At 51.7% G+C, this 19075-nt stretch overlaps 4 protein-coding genes across 4 annotated transcripts; 2 read left to right on the top strand and 2 right to left on the bottom strand.

Annotated features, from left to right (window-relative positions):
- Nucleotides 1–696: 696 nt before the first annotated feature.
- On the bottom strand, nt 697–1784 carry J4E88_008410 (uncharacterized protein; the record flags this gene model as incomplete). Its single annotated transcript, XM_049402020.1, has 2 exons — nt 697–1128; nt 1200–1784. 2 exons carry the CDS (start codon nt 1782–1784, stop codon nt 697–699), a joined length of 1017 nt encoding a protein of 338 aa, XP_049252118.1.
- A 785-nt stretch (nt 1785–2569) lies between these two features.
- Nucleotides 2570–4833, bottom strand: J4E88_008409 (uncharacterized protein; the record flags this gene model as incomplete). Its single annotated transcript, XM_049402019.1, has 5 exons — nt 2570–2882; nt 2931–3056; nt 3106–3561; nt 3609–4283; nt 4334–4833. The coding sequence occupies 5 exons, from the start codon at nt 4831–4833 to the stop codon at nt 2570–2572; spliced, it is 2070 nt and encodes a 689-aa protein (XP_049252117.1).
- A 1521-nt stretch (nt 4834–6354) lies between these two features.
- J4E88_008408 (uncharacterized protein) lies at nt 6355–15774 on the top strand (the record flags this gene model as incomplete). Its single annotated transcript, XM_049402018.1, has 5 exons — nt 6355–6516; nt 6565–7473; nt 7524–13950; nt 13999–14277; nt 14330–15774. 5 exons carry the CDS (start codon nt 6355–6357, stop codon nt 15772–15774), a joined length of 9222 nt encoding a protein of 3073 aa, XP_049252116.1.
- Nucleotides 15775–16216: 442 nt separating this feature from the next.
- On the top strand, nt 16217–17614 carry J4E88_008407 (uncharacterized protein; the record flags this gene model as incomplete). Its single annotated transcript, XM_049402017.1, has 1 exon — nt 16217–17614. One exon carries the CDS (start codon nt 16217–16219, stop codon nt 17612–17614), a length of 1398 nt encoding a protein of 465 aa, XP_049252115.1.
- Nucleotides 17615–19075: the final 1461 nt, after the last annotated feature.

The raw sequence follows: 19075 nt of genomic DNA, 5'->3' as shown, positions 1-19075 counted from the left end.
CATACTCTCTGCTTGATGCATCAAACAAGCAAAATGCTGGTAACGCCATATTCCACCAGTGAGCTGGTCAGCCTCAAACACACGCCACCGATGTCAGATTCCCGGCCGTAGCACACCATCACTTCGGTAGGAAGAGCCGGTGTAAGCAGGGGTTCTCCAGCTTTCACGACGGCTAAAGCCAAGTTGCATAGCCCGAGGCTGTGTGTGCTGTGTGTGCTGTGTGATATACGGCTAGCAGAAGGAAAGGGTATGGGAGCTGGGGTAGCGGAGATGTGGAAGAATGGAGTTGGGCGTGAGAGTTTTGCTTGCCGGGAATACTGGGAGGCATACCGCTTGGAAGTCTGACTGACCCGTTTGCTGCTGGTACAGTGTTTCATCACGATCTGAAGATGTTGCTGCAGAGAGAACGCCTTGTCAGCAGACAGCATGAGGCAGGTCACGGGGGTTGGCCTCCATCGTTGACCTCGCAGGTACAGGAACTACCACATCATGTGATCAGAGCAGGGTGTACTCAGCATAGGTGACTACGATAACCCGGTTGTGTCGCAAAGCTTGATACAGCTAAGCATGCTGGTTTAACGACGAAACCATGCGCATTCGAGCTTAAACACAACATTAGGTGTCAGAAGTAATGGGCAGATTTCGATGAACAAAGACATTATCATGAGCTATACCACTACATCCCTCTCCCCTTCTCTACCCATGGCCCCCCACCCCCTCATCCACATCCGTAACCTCAACCCTTCTATCACAAAACTCCACCCACCCATCCAACTCCATCGTCTTCAACACCGTACTAAACCCCTCGCTCCCCTCCCCCTTCCCCTCTCTATCACAATACCTCCCCACAACATCTTCCTCCAACCCTTGTTCCGCCCCCGCCCCATCCGGATACTCGATATGAAACACAGGTTTCCCCGCTGCGATGAAAGGAGCGAAGGTGGCGCACTCACCGTACTTTGCGCATTGCTCGTTGACGCTGAAATGTACAATGGGGAGGACGGCGGGGATGATGTCGCCGGCGTTTTTGAGGCCGAGAGTGAGGTTTAGGGGATTGGTGAGGGAGGAGAGGTATTGGAGGTAGGAGATTGAGGAGGAGGGGGTGAGGGAGAGGGCGTTGTTGTTTTGCTGGTGGGGTTGTAAGTATATACATATATTTATACGGATGGAGATGGTATGGAGGGTGGGTATTTACTTACGTATCCATCAACGTTATCAGGATCAACACCATCACACCCTTTCTCCTTCGCCAGATCTACCCTGTTTTTCATCACTCTCCTCACGTTCTCACTGTTCAGATCCAACCATTTCTCACCCGGCCACCCATCTAGATCACGCCCGAGATCTTCTTTCTTGAACTCCGACGCGTCGGGCCGCCAGTCTTCGTAGCTACCTGCGCTGAAATAGCATATCACTTTCTTGCCCATGGAGTGTAGTTGTCGTATCGTCTCGGTGGGCGTGTCGAAGAGATCGATGTCGAAGATGCTCACGTTGGGCGTTGTGCTAGTGTCTGAGGAGGAGAGAACGGGTGGATGGGACAGGATGATTTGCCAGGTATCGGATACGGATGGTGTCCATGGGAGTGTGGTGTTTGGTGTGGGGAGGGGTGTTAGGGTGGAGGTTGGTGGTGAGGTGTTGTCGTTGTCGTCGTCGTTATCGCGTCCTAATGTGAGGCCTAGACCTAGACCGAGGCCTAAGGCGAGGATTAGAATGACGATGCCGACGGCGATGAGGATCTTGCGCCGTAGAGACCATGGCTGTCGTGCTTTGGGTTTCGTGTACATTATGCCTTTGAGCGACGGGTTGCTAGGCACAGAAGATCAGATATGCCGTCTCTCTAGAACTTCCTTCCACCGACGCAGAGTTTCCGATCACACTCTGGGCACGATGCTTTCAATCATAGAAGACCTGGTTATAATAGCTCTACCAAGTTCACGACTCTTACGCGCCGATAACCCATACCCGACTCTCCGCCAACGCTTCGAAAAAAATCGATAGCCTGGGAATATCACGAGAAGACGCGTCGCAAGCGGCGCAGTGACGTGCGCCACCCTTGCATATGTAGGCAATATACAATTGTTGTATGTAAGACATATAGTAACTGCAATTGGTGTAGCGCTCATGCAGTCATATTGCGGGTGAGGCGTGCCGAAGGAATTCGCTCCCGGTTGGCAGCTAAACACACTGTCGATCGATGGGGGTGCGACCATTAGTTTAGTTGTTAGGAAAAGGCCACAGTATAACGGCAGGACTGGATCACTTTCGAGAGACGATGTGACTACGTGTCGGGTGTGGTGATACTGCAAAACGCAGGTAGCAAAATGCGGCGCAGCTGTTCCGCCAGGTTGGTTCAGATGTTCACCCATATTGATGTTGTGGCTGTGCGAATGTGGGGTTAGCTCAGGGGTCAGAGATGACCGCCTAAACTCCGCAGCTGTTCACTGGTCATGCTGGATGCAGGGAAAAACACACGAAGACAATATCGAATGAGCTTCAGCTAAAAGATATACATTGAAGACGACAATTGCGATAATGACCGACGCCATGCTCTTCCAAAGGATGCTTGTGTTTACAGCGGAATGGCCTTTGAGAACTTATACTGCCTGCTTGCGCCGCTCATAGTCACCCATAGTGTAAGCGGATCGCTTCCCAGTTGCTCTTTCGTCGCGCCGGTCGTGCTTGCCACAGCACCTGGTACGGTGATGGGTATGGTGGTACCACATTTGTTTCCGCCGGCCGTGTAGACGTTGACAGACTCAATGTTGGCGCCGTTGGCGGATGTAGTCCAGGTCAAGCTGGGTCGGCATAGGTCGCGAGTTTGGCGGTTGATGAACTGCTGTGCGAGGTCGTCGTGCTTGAGGGTCTTGAAAGGCCAGGTTGTACTGCAGTATGTTAGTAGGATGCTCCCCCGGAGAAGCAAGGGTACATACAGGCGCATCATTTCAGCGGAGATGACCTCAATCCACGTCATGAGTAGCGAGTATTGACCACTATTACCGTTCACTGTGGTGGTTGGGACATCGTTGACGCGCATGTTGGCCTGGTGGAACATGTATCTGTATAGCACGTCAGTGATAACCAACAAGGAGGTGAAGCTGCACTTACGGGTCCCAATGTAGGCCGAAGAGATTGCGCATTGCAGTGTCTCGAGAGTTGATCATGAGATCGTCAAATGTCCCTTTGCCTGCAGAAGTGTCGATCCACTCTTGTAGAGTACAAGCGGGAAGATCGCAATTGTAGTAAATGAGCGTTGCCCAGCGCGGCATGACGTTGAGTCCGGCGTACCCGTTGTTCTGAACGTTGGTCGTCAACGGCCAGAAACTGTTCTGCTGATTGCGAAGAGGCGGGCGGGTGTTGTCTCCTACGACATTGACGATGCCGTTATCCATCCAGCCTTTGATAGCATCTGCGTTGTGTAGGCCGGTGATTGCAGGCGGAATGATGCCCTTCCCGCTCCAGCGCTTAGCAGCATCAAGCCCAACCTGTTTGAGCCAAGCTTGGTTGAACGAGATCTCTTTGGAAGTGTCTGAGTATGTCGCGTTGGTCAGGTCGGCATGGGAACTAATTCTAGGTCAGTCATGCAAAGCGTGAAGGGATACGGACCGTACAAGGTATGCGAGATGTGCGCAAAGGCGTCGCGTTGTTCTTCATCGGCGAACCAATTTTGTAGCTCGTCGATCTCGGCACACTCAAGACTCCAGGTATACTGAGAAGGTGTTGAAGGCCAGATGTTGGTGCCAGTACCAGGAGGCTTCTGGAATTCTGGGTCGCCGTCCTTTTGATCCGCGTATTCGATTGCGTTCGTTGGGGTGCAGACTCTCTCGCCTTCACTCGTGTCCGTGGATGCTTCTATATCACCGTTGCCGTTGTGTCCGATCTCTATAAAGAACTCAGATCCTGCAGGCATCTTCGCGTTCAGGTTGGCCTGCCATGTGACATGCAACGAAAGGTCATCGGGCTTAGCGCGATAATTCACGCCCGCCGGTCGGTACATGGGCGTCTCCAGAAACATGTCATCCACCTGTGTGCTGAAGTAGATCCTTCTGAAACCGACGAAAAGGCCTCTTGTCACCCATGTTATCCAAGCGTGTTGGAGGACGTTGCTTGACGGTGCCCAGTCTAGAGCGAATGGCAAAAACCAAACCATTTGTTGCCGAGTGCCTATCTGGTTGATGACTGCGGCGCTTCCACTGCTCGAGAACTTGGCAACCTCCCATGCCATTGATGCATTCACAATCTTCGCAGGAGAGTGATATATGTTCGCGATGCTCACGTCTACTTTACTATTGGTATAGTCAGTATTGTACCACTTGAACTGGGTCGCGAGACTTACGACTTGAGATTAGCCGCGGAGAACCCCGTGGTATTCGTGAATGATACAGGCTCATCGTTCAAGTTTCCCCCGACGCTGGAGACTCCAAAGTCGGCTGTAGGGAAAACATCGAGACGGACCATGCGTAGGCCAAAGTTCGTCTGGTAAGCATATAGATCGTTCCATTGCCGCCTAGTGAGTGCGCTGTAGTATTGGTCTCCGTAGTTGTATCCAACTTCGCTCACGGTGACAATACCACCGTAGTTGCCATGCGTTGCTGAAGAGTTGAGTAAAGGCAGGTTTGTGATCCCATCCTGGGGAACGGTGACGATCTCGTAAGGGATACCGTAACCTTGAAGGCCAAGTGTAGCGCTATTGATGGCCGAAGTCGAATCGCGTGCAATGACCAAGATTGTGCTTGATACTGTGGCACTTCCCACATAGGCGGAAACATGTTGCAGGAAGAGACAGAAGCATGTGAGTGCGCATGCTCGCAGTAATGATGCAATGGAAGCCGCCATCGTGAGACGCGAAGTGAACAGCCTGCTACCGAAACTTTTTTTTTGAGGAACCTGGACGAGTTAATAAAGAAGTCTCGGCAGATATCATCTCATAGGCCACACGGAGGATATTGGTCCAGATGCAGTAAACGATCAAGAGACTATCGATTTTCTCCCTTCTTAGCCTCAGTAGTCAGAATCCACCTGGCATTCAACTTGATTCAGAACATGACGCGGCGGATAGCTCGATCAGATGCTTCGAATACTCATTGCCGTACCTCTGGAAGGCCTCGCATACGTAAGATGCCGTTAAAGCCATATGGTCTACCAGGGTCTTGGCAAATCAATGTACTTGAGAAGCCACAGCGTTATGAGCTTTGCCACTTAAGACGAATGTATTGCGAAGATCTCAGGGCATGGCTGAACTCGTGACTTTGGCCTACCAAGCCACTGGATAGTTCTGGAGCAGCCCCGAAGGCAAAACCCGATGCATGCTGGAAGAAGTGCGGCCAAAGTCCATGGTGCAAAATGCCTTTGGGGCCGCAAGGACGCGAGTGTGTGTAAGGATATTGTGAACGAAGCACCGGGTGTCGTCTAGCCTGGCTGCACGAAAGCACGCGTATCCCCGCAGCCTGCCCATATTGCGCGAGCAATTACCGTCCCAGACTTCATCTACGGCAGGTGCATTGCATTGCATGCGCGTCGGATACAAGACCGACAAAGGTGCCGTGATAGATGAGGTTGGATATTAAAATCGTCGTGTGGAGGATGTTAGGCTAAAGGCGGTGCCGGATGAACGTGATTGAAAGAGAGATGATGCGCGTGCACGGACGTTTACTACCGAACCGCGACATTTCAGCCTCGTCACGTCCTCCCTCATCCACCACTCTTGTCGCGTCATCACGACACCCTCCTACGCTGACATCGCCTCGTCGTTAAGATCTAAATCATCTTTGTTCTAGTCTCAATACAGTAACAGTCCGCTGTTCGGGGTAGATGGCACTAGCCCCCAGAAATCGCCAGCGTTCCCTGGCATCGCTCTCGCCAATGCCCGGTCAGAAGGCTTCGCGCTGCAAGTCCCTCAATGATGACTGCCGCTCCAATGCCATTCGCGGCAGCCAAGAGCCGTATTGCAGGATTCTCGAAGGATGGCCGTGCTCCGTCACTGCCGCTGGCCCTGCAGCGGTGGATTATTCACACCTATCGTGTATGCTAACGCGATTCGCAGATCAACAGCTAACACATGACAGCACAAACATAGGCCATGGTGAAAATCTTAGTGTTTGTCAAACTGGCTTTCGGTAGCCGATGAGCTTGCCGATGAGCAAGTGACCATTCTTCCACCCTGTTCACACTGGCTATTCCAGTAGGGTATCGTATCAACCTTGCTACTACGGTCTCTGCTATGGATTTTTCTACCAGTTGTTCGTGCATTGCCTACTAACTGGCCTTTACCACCATATGGTCATTACTGTACTCCCTGGAAGTGGAGCAGCACCTGAAGATATCTGAGCTACACCCAACAAATCATAGGCAGGACCGATGCCTTCGCCGGATATCTTGGGCGTTCAGGCCTTCGAGACTGGACCATTGCTACAGGAGTGGTGGGAATGGACGCTTGTTGCCATCATCAGTGCCAGTGGACTTGTAGGAGTTGTTGCTTTCCTTTGGTACTCATACCGTTCCCTACGGACATTGTTGAAGGTACGTAGCATGCATGCTATACCTTCTCAGGGCTTATAAACCTTACAGGGCGACGACAATGATCACAGCTTACCACGATCGGTACAAGAACGAATCCACCTATTGTCGAACAGTTCGAGCGTCGTCCGCAAAATCCATACCCTCCCCACAAAGCCTTCGACGTTTGGCGTATATCTGGGCCTTCTGAGCAATCCAGTCACACACGATGAAGCGCAAACACTTTCACAATGGGACGTTGTAGTGTTGGATTATTGCGAGCCTGGGGTCTTGGAAGCTGTTGGCGACGATAGCGTTCCAATGGGGCCTCACATCATCGCACGACTTGATTTGGCCCAGATAATCACATTCGCGACAACGGATAGTGAATTGGACATGTCGCGAGCGGTGTATGTTCTGTCGTGGACCATTCAGCGTACCTTGCGACAGCCGGACCAGAAAAGATACTTCACAGGCGTTCTTGTCTCTGGCTGGCAAGACCGCATATCGGTGCCTCTGCTCAACGGCTTGACGAAGCTCCTCATTGCCTACGGTCTGGATGTCTACTTGGAGATTGAGGCTCCAGACTTCCTAGACGGTGTCCAGAAACTCGATGTCGCATTGTTTGCTGGCTTCGTCGTCCGCAATGGGACGATCAAGTCAAATGGCGAGCGCCGAGACTTCTTCGAAATGGACAAAATGAAGACTACAACCAAATCTTTTGTTTCCCAAGCCTGTCAAAGGTCGTTCGTAACGATGATGTGGGATACGATCGAAGACGATGTCCAACTCTCGCACGCTGTGGTCAGAAGAGCACATATGTGGTGTAGCTACCACGGCGCCATCCCATATTTTCCGCGTCAACGGGCTCTATCGAAAATCGACGAGATTGTTCCTTGTCATGAGCCCTTGGCCGCTTTCCAGTGGCTCAAGCAACGAAGAGTCATGGAAGTCCACGAGCGATATCGCATGGCGCGAACAGTAAGTCTTCCTGGCCTGTGCATTCATAGATCTCTGCTAAGTCTTGTCAGCTTGCTCCCGGTTTCTCAAGTATCATCGACGATTACCTCCCTTTACAACACATCTTTCCCCGCCTTGCCGATACGCTCGCCGGCCTCGACGCAACCGATTCTGCCGACGACAGCGACGACGATGCGTCGAGCACATGTACTGATACTGTGCACTACCCCGAGATCGATGAGAACGGAGCAATGCTTGCACGAACACCTACATCACCAGTATCTTCTGGTCTGGAATGGACACTGGCAAGGAAGAAGCATAGCAGCGACCCACTGTCTTGCTCATCCAATGGGTCGCCATTCGGCTCTTTGGGATGCTTTCCGATTGGATTGGACGCGTCAATGACAGACTTTTCGCGTGTCATTGAATCACAACGACGTCTACGGGATCTGAAGCTGCTCAGCCGATTATCAACCGCACAACTACATTCTGTCGCCAAGATTCTTCGCGACTATTGCCACAGCAGCAGCCACTTCCTAGACTTGCTTCCAACGTCAAGAGATGCCATTTCAAAGCTTGTAGACGCACTAACTCGTACAAATGACGACGTGGAGGACAACTATCAACTACAAGTATACTCTGCGCTCGACTCTGGATTCCACACGCCTGGTGGTGCTCAGTTTTGGGCTGTCTGGGAACTAGAGCAGAGAACCCAATCCGTCATCATGTACATCTCCAAGTCGGTTCAGGATCTCAATGCTGTTCTGCTTCATACGCACTTGAGCAGGCTAGGCTTCTCCAGATACCAATGCTTCTTAGCAGAGTACGGCTTGACGGAGTTCATGGCTGGGTCCTTCTCGCCTGAACGACTACCCGAGAGGCTACAGCAAGACCTAGAGCTTCTCTCGTCGACTGATCTACTCTTGTATCTGCAACACATGCAATACTCAGAGTGGGATGAGGACTGCTCGTTGCTCTCATCCATACGAAAACGTTGCGAAGAGTTGCTGATTGATGTACCTACGTACCATCAGTTCAAGAAGCTCAGCAACGTGGACTACATCAGTGGTAGCATCACCGATGAACAGCTGGTCAACGCGAAGCTCAAATGGTACCGGCTCTCACATCTACCCACACTTGACGGACGTGATGCCCTAGAACTGTTCAGGGAAGTGGCAAGGGTACTCGATGATATATTGTGGTCACGAGACCATGAGAGGCTAGACATCATCACTTCCGCTGTCAACAACATTACCAGCAGGGGATCCTTGGATTCGGCGGCTGACTTCGTGCTTTTCTGCGTCTTCTGCGTGGCAAGGAAAGCAGGGTTTGAGGAAGTGTACATCGAGGTGTCGGATCGGAATCCCCTGTTCAACCAATACTCGGATCAAAGCGCAGCTTTTGCAGAGCTATTCGCGCTCGGATCAAGATGCGAGGCGTACTTTGACATCAAGCCCAGTGATATCGGTATACTGCTATCGGAGAAGCATAGGAACTACTACAACCAGGAACAACACCAACCTCCGATGTGGATCTTCAACGCACCATCGTTTGCTTCTGCTTACGCTGCAGCCCAGACCGACATCGACCCAGAGCAAAAGCCATCCGTCATGCCTGCATATCGCCGCTTTACCTTCCTCAGTGTCTTTGCGATTCCAGCATTAGTTGACATCATCCTACTATCTACGACTGGCCATGGTCTGTATCTGAGTGTGCACATGAAAGAGGACCAACTATACTATGCTACACTGGCATTGATGTGCTCATTGCTCCTCTCTGGCGCGATTGGAACCTGGATATCCATTGGAGGCACCTACTATCTTATCTCGATGGCATTCTCAGCGGCTAACATGTTCGTACTCACCCGTCTGGTTGGTGGCCTAGCATTCACTCTTGCTGGCTGCCTTCTTGGCTTTGTCGTCATCTCAGCTGTCGTGGGTCCAGGCCTTGGGGCGGTGTTCGTCTTCTACCTTTTCGGCCTCACAACATATCTCACCGTGCTTGCTGTCCTCTCCACATATCAGGTTCCCGGGTCCAGTTTCCTCAATGGTCGGAAAGTCATCATCATGGTAGTCCCGACATTAGTGATATCCCCTCTGTTGACCATTTTCATTCAGGACTACGACATCTACATCTATCCAGGAGTTCTCTTCATATTCATTACCTTGCTGATCCTCGGTACTCGGCACGTTGCGACGCAATGGGTGACCTGGTATCACAACATCAAGACGCTCAACGATGGTGACATCAAGGATTGGTATGTGAAGCGGTCGCCCAAGGAGCAGCGTGTCGCAAGCGGTACGCATCCTAAAGGTAATGCCACACCTAACGCTTCAGCCGCACATGCTAATCGGACTTCTGCAGATCAATCGAGCAAAGGTCCTCATACCGCATCCAAAGTTCTCGACTTGAACGCACCTTCTTCAAAAACATCGATGAGTGCCAAAGACTTGTTCTACGGCATGAGTGAGCCCGCAGTCTTGGCTCTTTGCCGCACCGCGCTACACAGCGCAGTTTTGAAGGAGAACGGACGCCGGTTTTGGCAGAAGCCTACGAATGATACCTTCGTCAGACAACTCGCAGGTTGTTGGGACTCTACGCTGTTTTTACTGGACTGGTATGCACGCATTACTGACACCAAACGACCGATTCCATACAGCTCAACCTGGAATCTTGAAACGCAGGTGGCGCTTGAAAGCATGCAGCAGTCGCAAAAAGGTATTCGCCTTCACAACTCCTTCATCCATTGGAGGACCGCTGGAGACGAGATCTACTGTGGTATACTCTACTTCCTCGTCGCACTCATGGATCGATGGCTCGATCTTGTACGCGGCGGCGACCAACTGGTCGGATTCCTTCCAAACATGGACAACGACACACTTCGCCTCTCAGTCGGCTTCGGTCTTGCATACTACCTCATTGGAGCTGTACTACTTGACTACAAAGCTCAACACTTACACACCATGTCTGAGCAAATGTCTCCAGTCTCGATCAAGGACGCACACCAGATCGACAAAGCCAAATCCGACGATCTGAAATTCAGGCGACACTTGTACCTGAACACCTTATGCCGATTTATTGGTGTCCATGTTTGGGCTCTGGCGATATGTGCTGCACTGATCTGGATTTTCAATGGCTCCTCAGTCGGTCTCACGATATTCCTGGCTTATGTTGGCGCATATACTGGCCTACTCCTCTACCAGTACAACAAGATTTTCTCCGGCCCGCATGCATTAATGCCACTCCTAGCAGCAGTCATTCTCGGCTTCGTAACCGGCAACATACTCATCACGGTCTTACCAGATTTCATGTACAACAAGATCATTGCACTCGCTGTCTCAACTTGGACGGCAGCTCTTCTCTCGTTCCGGACTGCCAAGCTAGGCATGCCTGATTTTCTCCCCGTGCGCACCTGGATGTCGAACCTACTGCCAGACACCGAGCTGAATAAGGAGCCCACTAACTCGACCGAGATGTCTAGCTTGAGCTGCGTCGCGTCTCGGAGTGAAGATCGTACAGCCATCGACGAGCGATATCGCGCCTACAGCGGCACTGGTGGTGATGCGGAGTTCAGTCAAAGTGAGCTTCACGCGTACTGCAGCAAGCTGCGGGCTGCTCCCAAGGAGAACAGGTTTCGTGTGTATCCCAACGGTCAGCCTGGTGACCAGATCTGCGCTATCCTACTATCATGCACCCACGAAAACCTCTCTAGGCTTGCCATGCAAGCATTCCCGACTATGCCCTTTTTGATTCAGCGGATCGTTCGGGCGTGGAAGAACGAATCCATCAAAGTCTTCATCGTTCCTATGCAGGCTGTGGCTGGGGTTGATTGCGACCTACGGGGGATTTCGCATTACACAGGCGGACGTCTCACGCTTTATATCGCTTCGGATGCGAAGGGATCTGGCTCAAAGCAGCTGAATGTGAGTAGTAATAGTGTAATCATTGCTGAGACGTTGCTACACGCTTGTTCAGAAACCATGTTTGGCATGCCGCGCTACCAGGCTGAGATTACTGAATCAATGCTTGCTTGCCGAGAAAGCGACTGTGGTTTCTATGCCATATCAGAATGCAGCAAGCGGTCGATGCCGGAGCTTATCGTGGGACCGAAAGCCTCGAGCTTTGAGACTGCGCTTCGCAAAGAACTATTGCGGAATCTGTGCCTTGGATTCGACTGCGAAAGTCAATGGGATGATCTTCCTCTCGAGATTCGTCGCCTTTTCCTCCGACGATGTGTTGGCGTCCGCGCACCCTATTCGAACACAGAAATGGCATGGATAAACGCGAACGTTCCGGTGGAAAGCTCGTGTACCATTCTCTCGTGCATTGCGCGATATGACCTTGGCGCGTACTTAGCGGTTGTCAAGTACAGCTTCTTCAAAAACCGAGGTGATCAGGCTCTCACCGAGAAAGAGTATCGTCAAATGACCGCGGACATACAGGAGGCGTATCATCCTGTCCTGAATCACTCGGCTGTTTCGGTTCTCAGCATCTTTACCGAATACGTCCGTCTGCCGATTGCCTATGTCTACCACTCTGCTGGGACTTGGGTCAAGTTCTTCTTCCTCGCATGTATGGCCGACCCTGAATACCAGCGCGAGCTGAACGGAGCCTTGATACACACACCACGTCCACTAGCCACGTCTGCCACCTTCGTTCTGACAGGCTTGTGGATATACAGTCGGCTTGCAATGTCCGTTGCTCTACCGTTCTTCTTGTACCATCGCCGCAAAGACATCGCAGGCCTTGCTGGAACAGTGAAGGGTAGTTTGATCGTCCAGAAAAAGAATCGCCTGATCATTCGAAGCTATGGAGACACGGAGACAGCATTCATTCATCCTGTCAAAGTTGGCGGGGTTAAACTGATGTTCTATCAAGGTGATCTGGAAGCAGAGCCTACTTGGGGTCATCTCCGGGTCACATACTATGACGAAGAGATGCGCATCACGTTGCGTGAAGAGTACAAGAATGGCGCGGTCACCAATGAGTTTGTTTACGAGTATGCGTTGAAGCAACTTCAGCGTAAGACGAAGATCTCGAAAGTCAAGAAGAGTAGGGTGCCTCTAAGCAGAACCTGTCGCAGCGGCCAGGATGAGGGTGCCAAGGTTATCTACAACCGGAAGGGCCACATCGAGTCGGGAAGCTATATCAACCACAATAATCTGGTCCGTTTCAAGTATCATTATCGCAAGAACGCCAAATACGACGACGAACTTCTCCGCGCCGAATTTGTGCTGCCGCACATGTCAGCCAACGTCAGCTGGTGTGCACCTCCTGTTCGCCATGCCGAGAAGATGGAGCGCTGGATACCCACCCCTCGCGTTCACGAAGCGACATTTGTCCAAGGAGCCGATGTATATGAATGCTCATGGCTGTATGACCACAAGTTCCATCCAACCATTACTACGAAGCTTAACGGCGCCCCAGTCGAGACCCCGGATATGATTCGTCATGATTGGCTCGGCGTACTAAAGAAGCCAACTCGATGTACTTTCGCGGACGAGAATCCCTTGTTAGCCTTCAAGTCCCCGTCTTCCAGTTTCTTCAGTCGGATGCTGCGCACAAACATCAAACAACAAGAGATTTCCACTTCCAGAGCTCGATCCCAACTCTGGAAAGCTTGGAAGAAGCGAAACGATCTAGATGGTGTTGTCATCCGATGGGTAGATGAAGAGTTGATTCGCAGAGAAGCTCTCCTCCGCCCATATTGGAGACGGAGAGATCGCGGCAGCCTCGTAAAGGCTGAAGATTATCTGGCGCTGCATGCCGACGCCATCATGGCCAGCTCAGACCTCACAAGCGATATCAGCGCATGGACGCCACTTGCAATTCGAATGAGTGATTTGTTCAGTTTTGGTCAGGGTGGGGATGCCGTTATCTTCACAAGAACGAAAGCACTACAACGCGATACCGACCACAACCTTCATGTCATCGCTGTTGACACTGGTACATGGCCGAATGAAGGTGGTGGAGTCTCGGCATGTCGTCGAGATCTCATCAACAACTTGCGCACCATCAAATGGCACATGGTCGTCGAATCGGCTAACGACTTTGGCTTGCCGAAGCACCAAACCGAAGAGAACGTTGAGTCACTCAAGGTGATACCACTGTGGGGACTGGACTTCATGCATCCAAACCATGGGATGTTCACCAACAAGCTGGACAGCGAGGTCGACCATCTGGTGAAGGCCGCAACAATATCCGACATCGAGACGAACTTCATACCAACCTTGACTGCCCTCGTTCGCGGCGCTCGAGCTACCACAATGACGTCAGCAGATGTCAAGCAGGCGACGCGTGCTTTGGTCAATCTGAACACATACTTCCAGGATTCGCGTCACTGGAAAGAGGTCTGGACAAGCGATGTGGTCAAAGATACATGGAGGAGACTGTGGCTCGATGAAGACATGCCGAACGCGCAACCGCCCTCAGAATGGTTCCGTACTGAGCTTCCAACGCTCAATCACTTCGATACGGCGCTAGAGCTGTGGTTCCGATGCAAGTAATCTCCTTTTTTTTTGATCGCGACGAAGCTAACTCGAGTAGATCTATTCATTTTCTCGATCCCCATCCCCGAAAAGATACCCCACGTCTTCCAAGCCTCGCACCACAGCGTGTCAGCGTCCTACGGGATCGTTTGCAAGCTGAAGCGCAACTGCACCCTTCAAATCTGGGATCATGCGATCTCCTGGCGTGAGACCAATCTCTACCTCTCGTCCGCGATGTGCACTTTACCACCCTTCATCAGGAACTCGCTACTTGGTCTGATGAAGTTGACATCTTGTCTCATCTTGCACCATGCCGATCAGATTCTTCCCTGCGCAGGTAGGTACATTGCATCTCATATCCGAACGAAGTGACTGACTTGGTATGCTAGACTTCTTCAACCCCGGCTGGGAGGTGGAGATCGGCAGTGCGAAGGGTCAACTCACGCACCGCAACGTGTTTCGTCGGAAGGTCGATCCTATCGTCAACGGTATTACCGACATGACCAAGTTCTCTCCGGTGACCGAGATCAAAACGAAGACGCCGACAGTAACCATGCTGTCCCATGTCTGGTTTGCGAAAGATATCAAAACAGCCCTCCTTGCAGCAGATATCATCACGAACGAGTGGGGCTTCAAGGACTACAAGCTCGATATCTACGGAGCTCTCAACAAATCGCCCGTCTACTCCTCTGAATGTCAAGAGATCTTGGCTTGCAAAGGTCTTGGTCAAAACGTTGCGATGCGCGGCACTGCAGACCCAGCAATGGTCCTTGCGAACACTTGGCTGTTCCTCAACTCCTCAGTGTCCGAAGGACTGCCGCTTGCGCTTGGGGAAGCGGCACTTACCGGAGCGCCAGTCGTCTGTACTGACGTCGGCGCGTCGCTGCGCGTGCTCACTGACCCTGATGACGGTAAACGCTATAGCGAAGTTGTAGCACCCAATGATGCATATGGTCTGGCGCGTGCGCAGATCAACCTGCTGGCTATGCTGGATGAGTGGGCTCAATATGCCGACGATGGCCCTGGGGTAGCGGCACCAGTCTTACCTCACAAACCCACACCAAAAGACGTCGAGATCATCACGCGCCGGATGTACGAAAAGTCTGATCATCGGCGAAAGCTGGGGATGATGGCTCGCAACATTGTCCAGAAGTCCTTCGGTGGTGAACGCTACCTTCGCGAGCATGAGCAGATGCTCTGGATTGGTAAAGCCTGCTACGAGATGCTGGATCTCGAGAAGCGAACACCACCTCCACGAAACCCAGCACGAATGTTGTCGCTTCGTCGTAGCTTGCCACGACTGCATCAGCGAGACACTGCATCAAGTCCCATCTTCGATGCACAGATGGAAAAGATGATGCACCCGCGTCCGCACGCGCCGAGACGAACATCAGCGACAACATCGTTCTCGTCGGTATACATTGACGAACCATCGGGTTCCTCGTCGACATACTCGGACCCCATCTGGGAACATGAGGAGTGGGACTTACATCACGAATCGTCCGAATCGTCGGTCAAGTACGAAAATTCCGACACTGACGACTGGCCACTACCCGCGGTAACGCGCCCAGCAAGAACTCATTCAGGTGTCAGTACAACGGGAGTATCATCTGCTGCTAAAGGAAAGCGGCCCGCCCGATATTCGTATTACGGACATGAAAGCAATCGAGTCTTCAAACCTGCATCACCGAACGCGAAGATGGATCCGAAGAGAGCGGTCCTCATGCGTCAAAGTCTGGCGACGACGGAGAGTGCGCGGAGCAGTATGAGGGCGAGGAGTCATTTGAATGAAGTGGAGCTTGCAGAGTATGGGAATGTTGATGGGAGGCTATGATTTGGAGGTGATGGAAGTGTTTTGTTTTCTGCGTCTGCATTCGTATCTACGTTCGTTGGTGGTATGTCGAAGTTCATGTATAGTGAGTGGCGTCGAAGGATTTTTCATCGTTCACTAAGTACGAGAGCAAAGTGCTAGGCTGGCAACTTGCTCAAGTCTTCTGTCATTGAGCTCTTTCACTTGAACCAGCTATGTCTTGCGGCTAGACACTGGGTCCGTGCTAGCGGTGACGTACACAGTAAAGCATCGAGCAAACATTTCGTTCATAATCTGCCTGCTTGGCAAGTGCTGTCTCCTCAGGCCGATTCTTGACCGCCTGACCGCACCACAACAAAACAACGCAGTTTCTTCACCAGCGGCTCTCGATTTTACATCGTCTGCAGCCAAGTCACTCTCGTCATCTCTTTACACCCCTCACCCAAGCTGCCGGAGATCCCCAGCCATGGCCCTATCTGCGCTACCGCCGGAGATTCTTAGCAGGATATGTCGCTTCATCGTCGCGGAAGGTGGCACTATCGTTCGTTATCGTTATACGCTTCCTCAAGACCTCAAGTCGTTCCGACTTTCTTGCAAGTCTTTCTACCAGAAAACGCTATTCGACGTCGGGGTTCTCCACGGAGCAATGCTAGACCACTTCGTGGTCGGTCTTACCTACAAATCCCTCAGCGTTCTATATTCGATTAGCAACGTTCCCTATTTCCGAGACCGACTTCGCAAAATCAGATTCGATCGGAGATTCGTGGGCTGCTTCTCCGGGGAAGAGCAGACTGGCTTTGCGAGCTCTCCCGAGGCGGTTTACATGATGACAGAAATCTTCAAGAATCTGGCACATTCGACCTCATTGCTGAACATCTATCTCGATGAAGAGATGAACTATCCCACCATACTTGCCGCACTCAACCTCGCCTCATTCCCCCACCAAATCATCAACGTAATGGTGAATCCCAGGGACTTCCGCCCATTCTCGCACGAACGTTTCCTGAACCCTTTAACCGAGTCCCCGCATCTCATCTCGCATCTCGAGTTCCAGGCTACTCCACATGAAGATCCCGAAGATGTAGAGCCAGGGGAGAGAGAACGTGACGTCGCGCGCAACGAATTCGGCCGCCACTACTCCGGCTACAAGCCTATCACCCCTCCACTATCACAACTAGCCGCGACACTCTCGGGAGTGGAAAGACTTACCTTCAACGGATGCGGCAACATGCCACGTCTACGACTGTGTCACGGATGCGAGAATATATGGGCCGGTATCTTCGCGAAGAACACTTATGCGCATCTTGCCCATTTGGAGCTCCGTGACGGTTACGTGAGTGGGAGTCGTCTGCGGGGCTTCATCAAGCAACACGCGGGAACACTAGAGCATGTCAAGTTTGAGTACATGTTCCTGACCGACGGTACTTGGCGCTCAATTGCTCAGGGCCTGCAGAAATGTTCAACTCTCAAACATCTGGACGTCGGCCCAGATACTACCTCGGGTTGTTACATGGGCTCTCTTCGTCAGAAACACGCTGCGCCACCTCTCGAAGCCAGCCTACCAAAGCAATACGTCACTTCCCGTTTCAACAACTCAATGAAGATATCAGACAAACCTCCAAACATTAGAATCATACTGAATAACCAAGAGGATATCACAAACTGGCTCGATGTATTCATGAGATACTTTGCTACCGAACAGGGCGAGGAAGGCAGGTGCTATGATCGCGATGGCTTTACACTCCCGATTTATCACGAGGCACGTACTTTCTTTCTACCTCACCACATGAAGGGTAAACCCGATACTCGGTCACGGGCAAAGATAGCTTTGGACAAGTATCTCAAGGCAGACGAAGGAGCTTGAGCAGTATGCAAGTACGCGTTTGTGCGTGAGACTCTGCTGGGTACTACCAACGTAGGATGAGCCTGTTCGTACGCCACAGTATCACGGTGGAATGTTAAAGCAGAAAAAAGCAAGGCAGGACAGGGCAACAACACAATCGGGCGCTGTATAGTAATTTTGATGCAAGGCATCCTGTGAATACCTTGTTCTCGATGTATGCAGCTATATGAATCGATAAAACTGGTCTTAGTAACCTTTGCCGTGGATCTGGTGCTTCGACTAACGGCGTACTTATGTTACACCAAGAGTAGAGCAAGTGCATATCGAGCTAGATGTGGTTATCTACCGACTAAGTAGCCCGTGACCAGCGCCTTTACCCAATCCCACAGCTTCCCTGGCGCCTTACTCCCCTTCAACTTCCACAATGTACTTGTCCAGCGCCTGCAAAGCAGGGTCACGATCAATAGTCTCCGAACCGTAAGCCAGCGAGAAGATCGGAAGATCCACCTTGTGGTAATGCGGCAAGGACCACGGCAAATATCTACTACCCATATATCTTGAGGTGCAAAAGTTCTCGATAAAGAAAGCCAGATAGTGGCGAACTTTGTCTACACCCGCATCGTCATCTTCGGGGTCCTCGCATTGATACACAGGTATCTGTTGGCCTTGCAGTCTTGGGACAGCACCTTTCTGCAAAAGATCATGGTCGAGAACAAGCCCACGCAAGAAAGGTAGCTTCTCTAGCCCTCTTGCGATTGTCTTCCATGAACCATCGGTCAAGACGTTGTTTGAGAATTCCAAGTGAGTGAGTGTGTGGCCTTGCTCTCGGAGCCACCTTCGAAGGCGGCCACCGCTGACGTACATGCAGAACAGATGGAAGACCGTTAGATGACTGAAGGCGACCTGGAAGATGTGGGTAAAGGTGTCGTCGCACGCATTACAAAAGCGCAAGTAAGGCTCGCATATGCAGCCTGAGATGTGCAGATGCTCGATATCGCGCAGACCGAACCAAAAGGACGCGACAGCTGGCTGGCGAAGGCGGTACTTTTGAATGTGGATGCCTACTTCGTTCTTGTATTCGCCCAGCTCCTGGATGAGTTCCTCGTCGTAATCTAGTACTCCTGGAACACCCCCGTCTGTTGAGATACACCTGATATAGGGAACGTAAATCGCAGGCGATCGTCCAAAATCTCCATGACCCGGCGGGGATATAAGGTCATGCGGGGATGCGTACACAATATCAAGCTTGACTGGGAACTGGGCCTCCACTACAGCCGCCAAAGAAACATGGATTGACGCAGACCTGGAATGTTGCACTTGTACAAGCCGTTTCGCCTTGGCCAACCACCGAAAGCACTCTGTTAGAAGGAGAACGGCTTCGCTTGAATCGGTGAACATGTCTCTCTCTTCGTCGCCTGGGTGGAGTGGCGATGATGGCTTTAGGATGTGGTCGAAATCATGGCTTGCGTATGGATCCAATTC

This window comes from Alternaria novae-zelandiae, assembly GCF_023758075.1.
Source record: "Alternaria novae-zelandiae strain BMP 2774 chromosome Unknown scaffold_19, whole genome shotgun sequence".
Lineage (NCBI taxonomy): Eukaryota > Fungi > Ascomycota > Dothideomycetes > Pleosporales > Pleosporaceae > Alternaria > Alternaria novae-zelandiae.
This window is presented reverse-complemented; position numbering and strand designations above follow the sequence as displayed.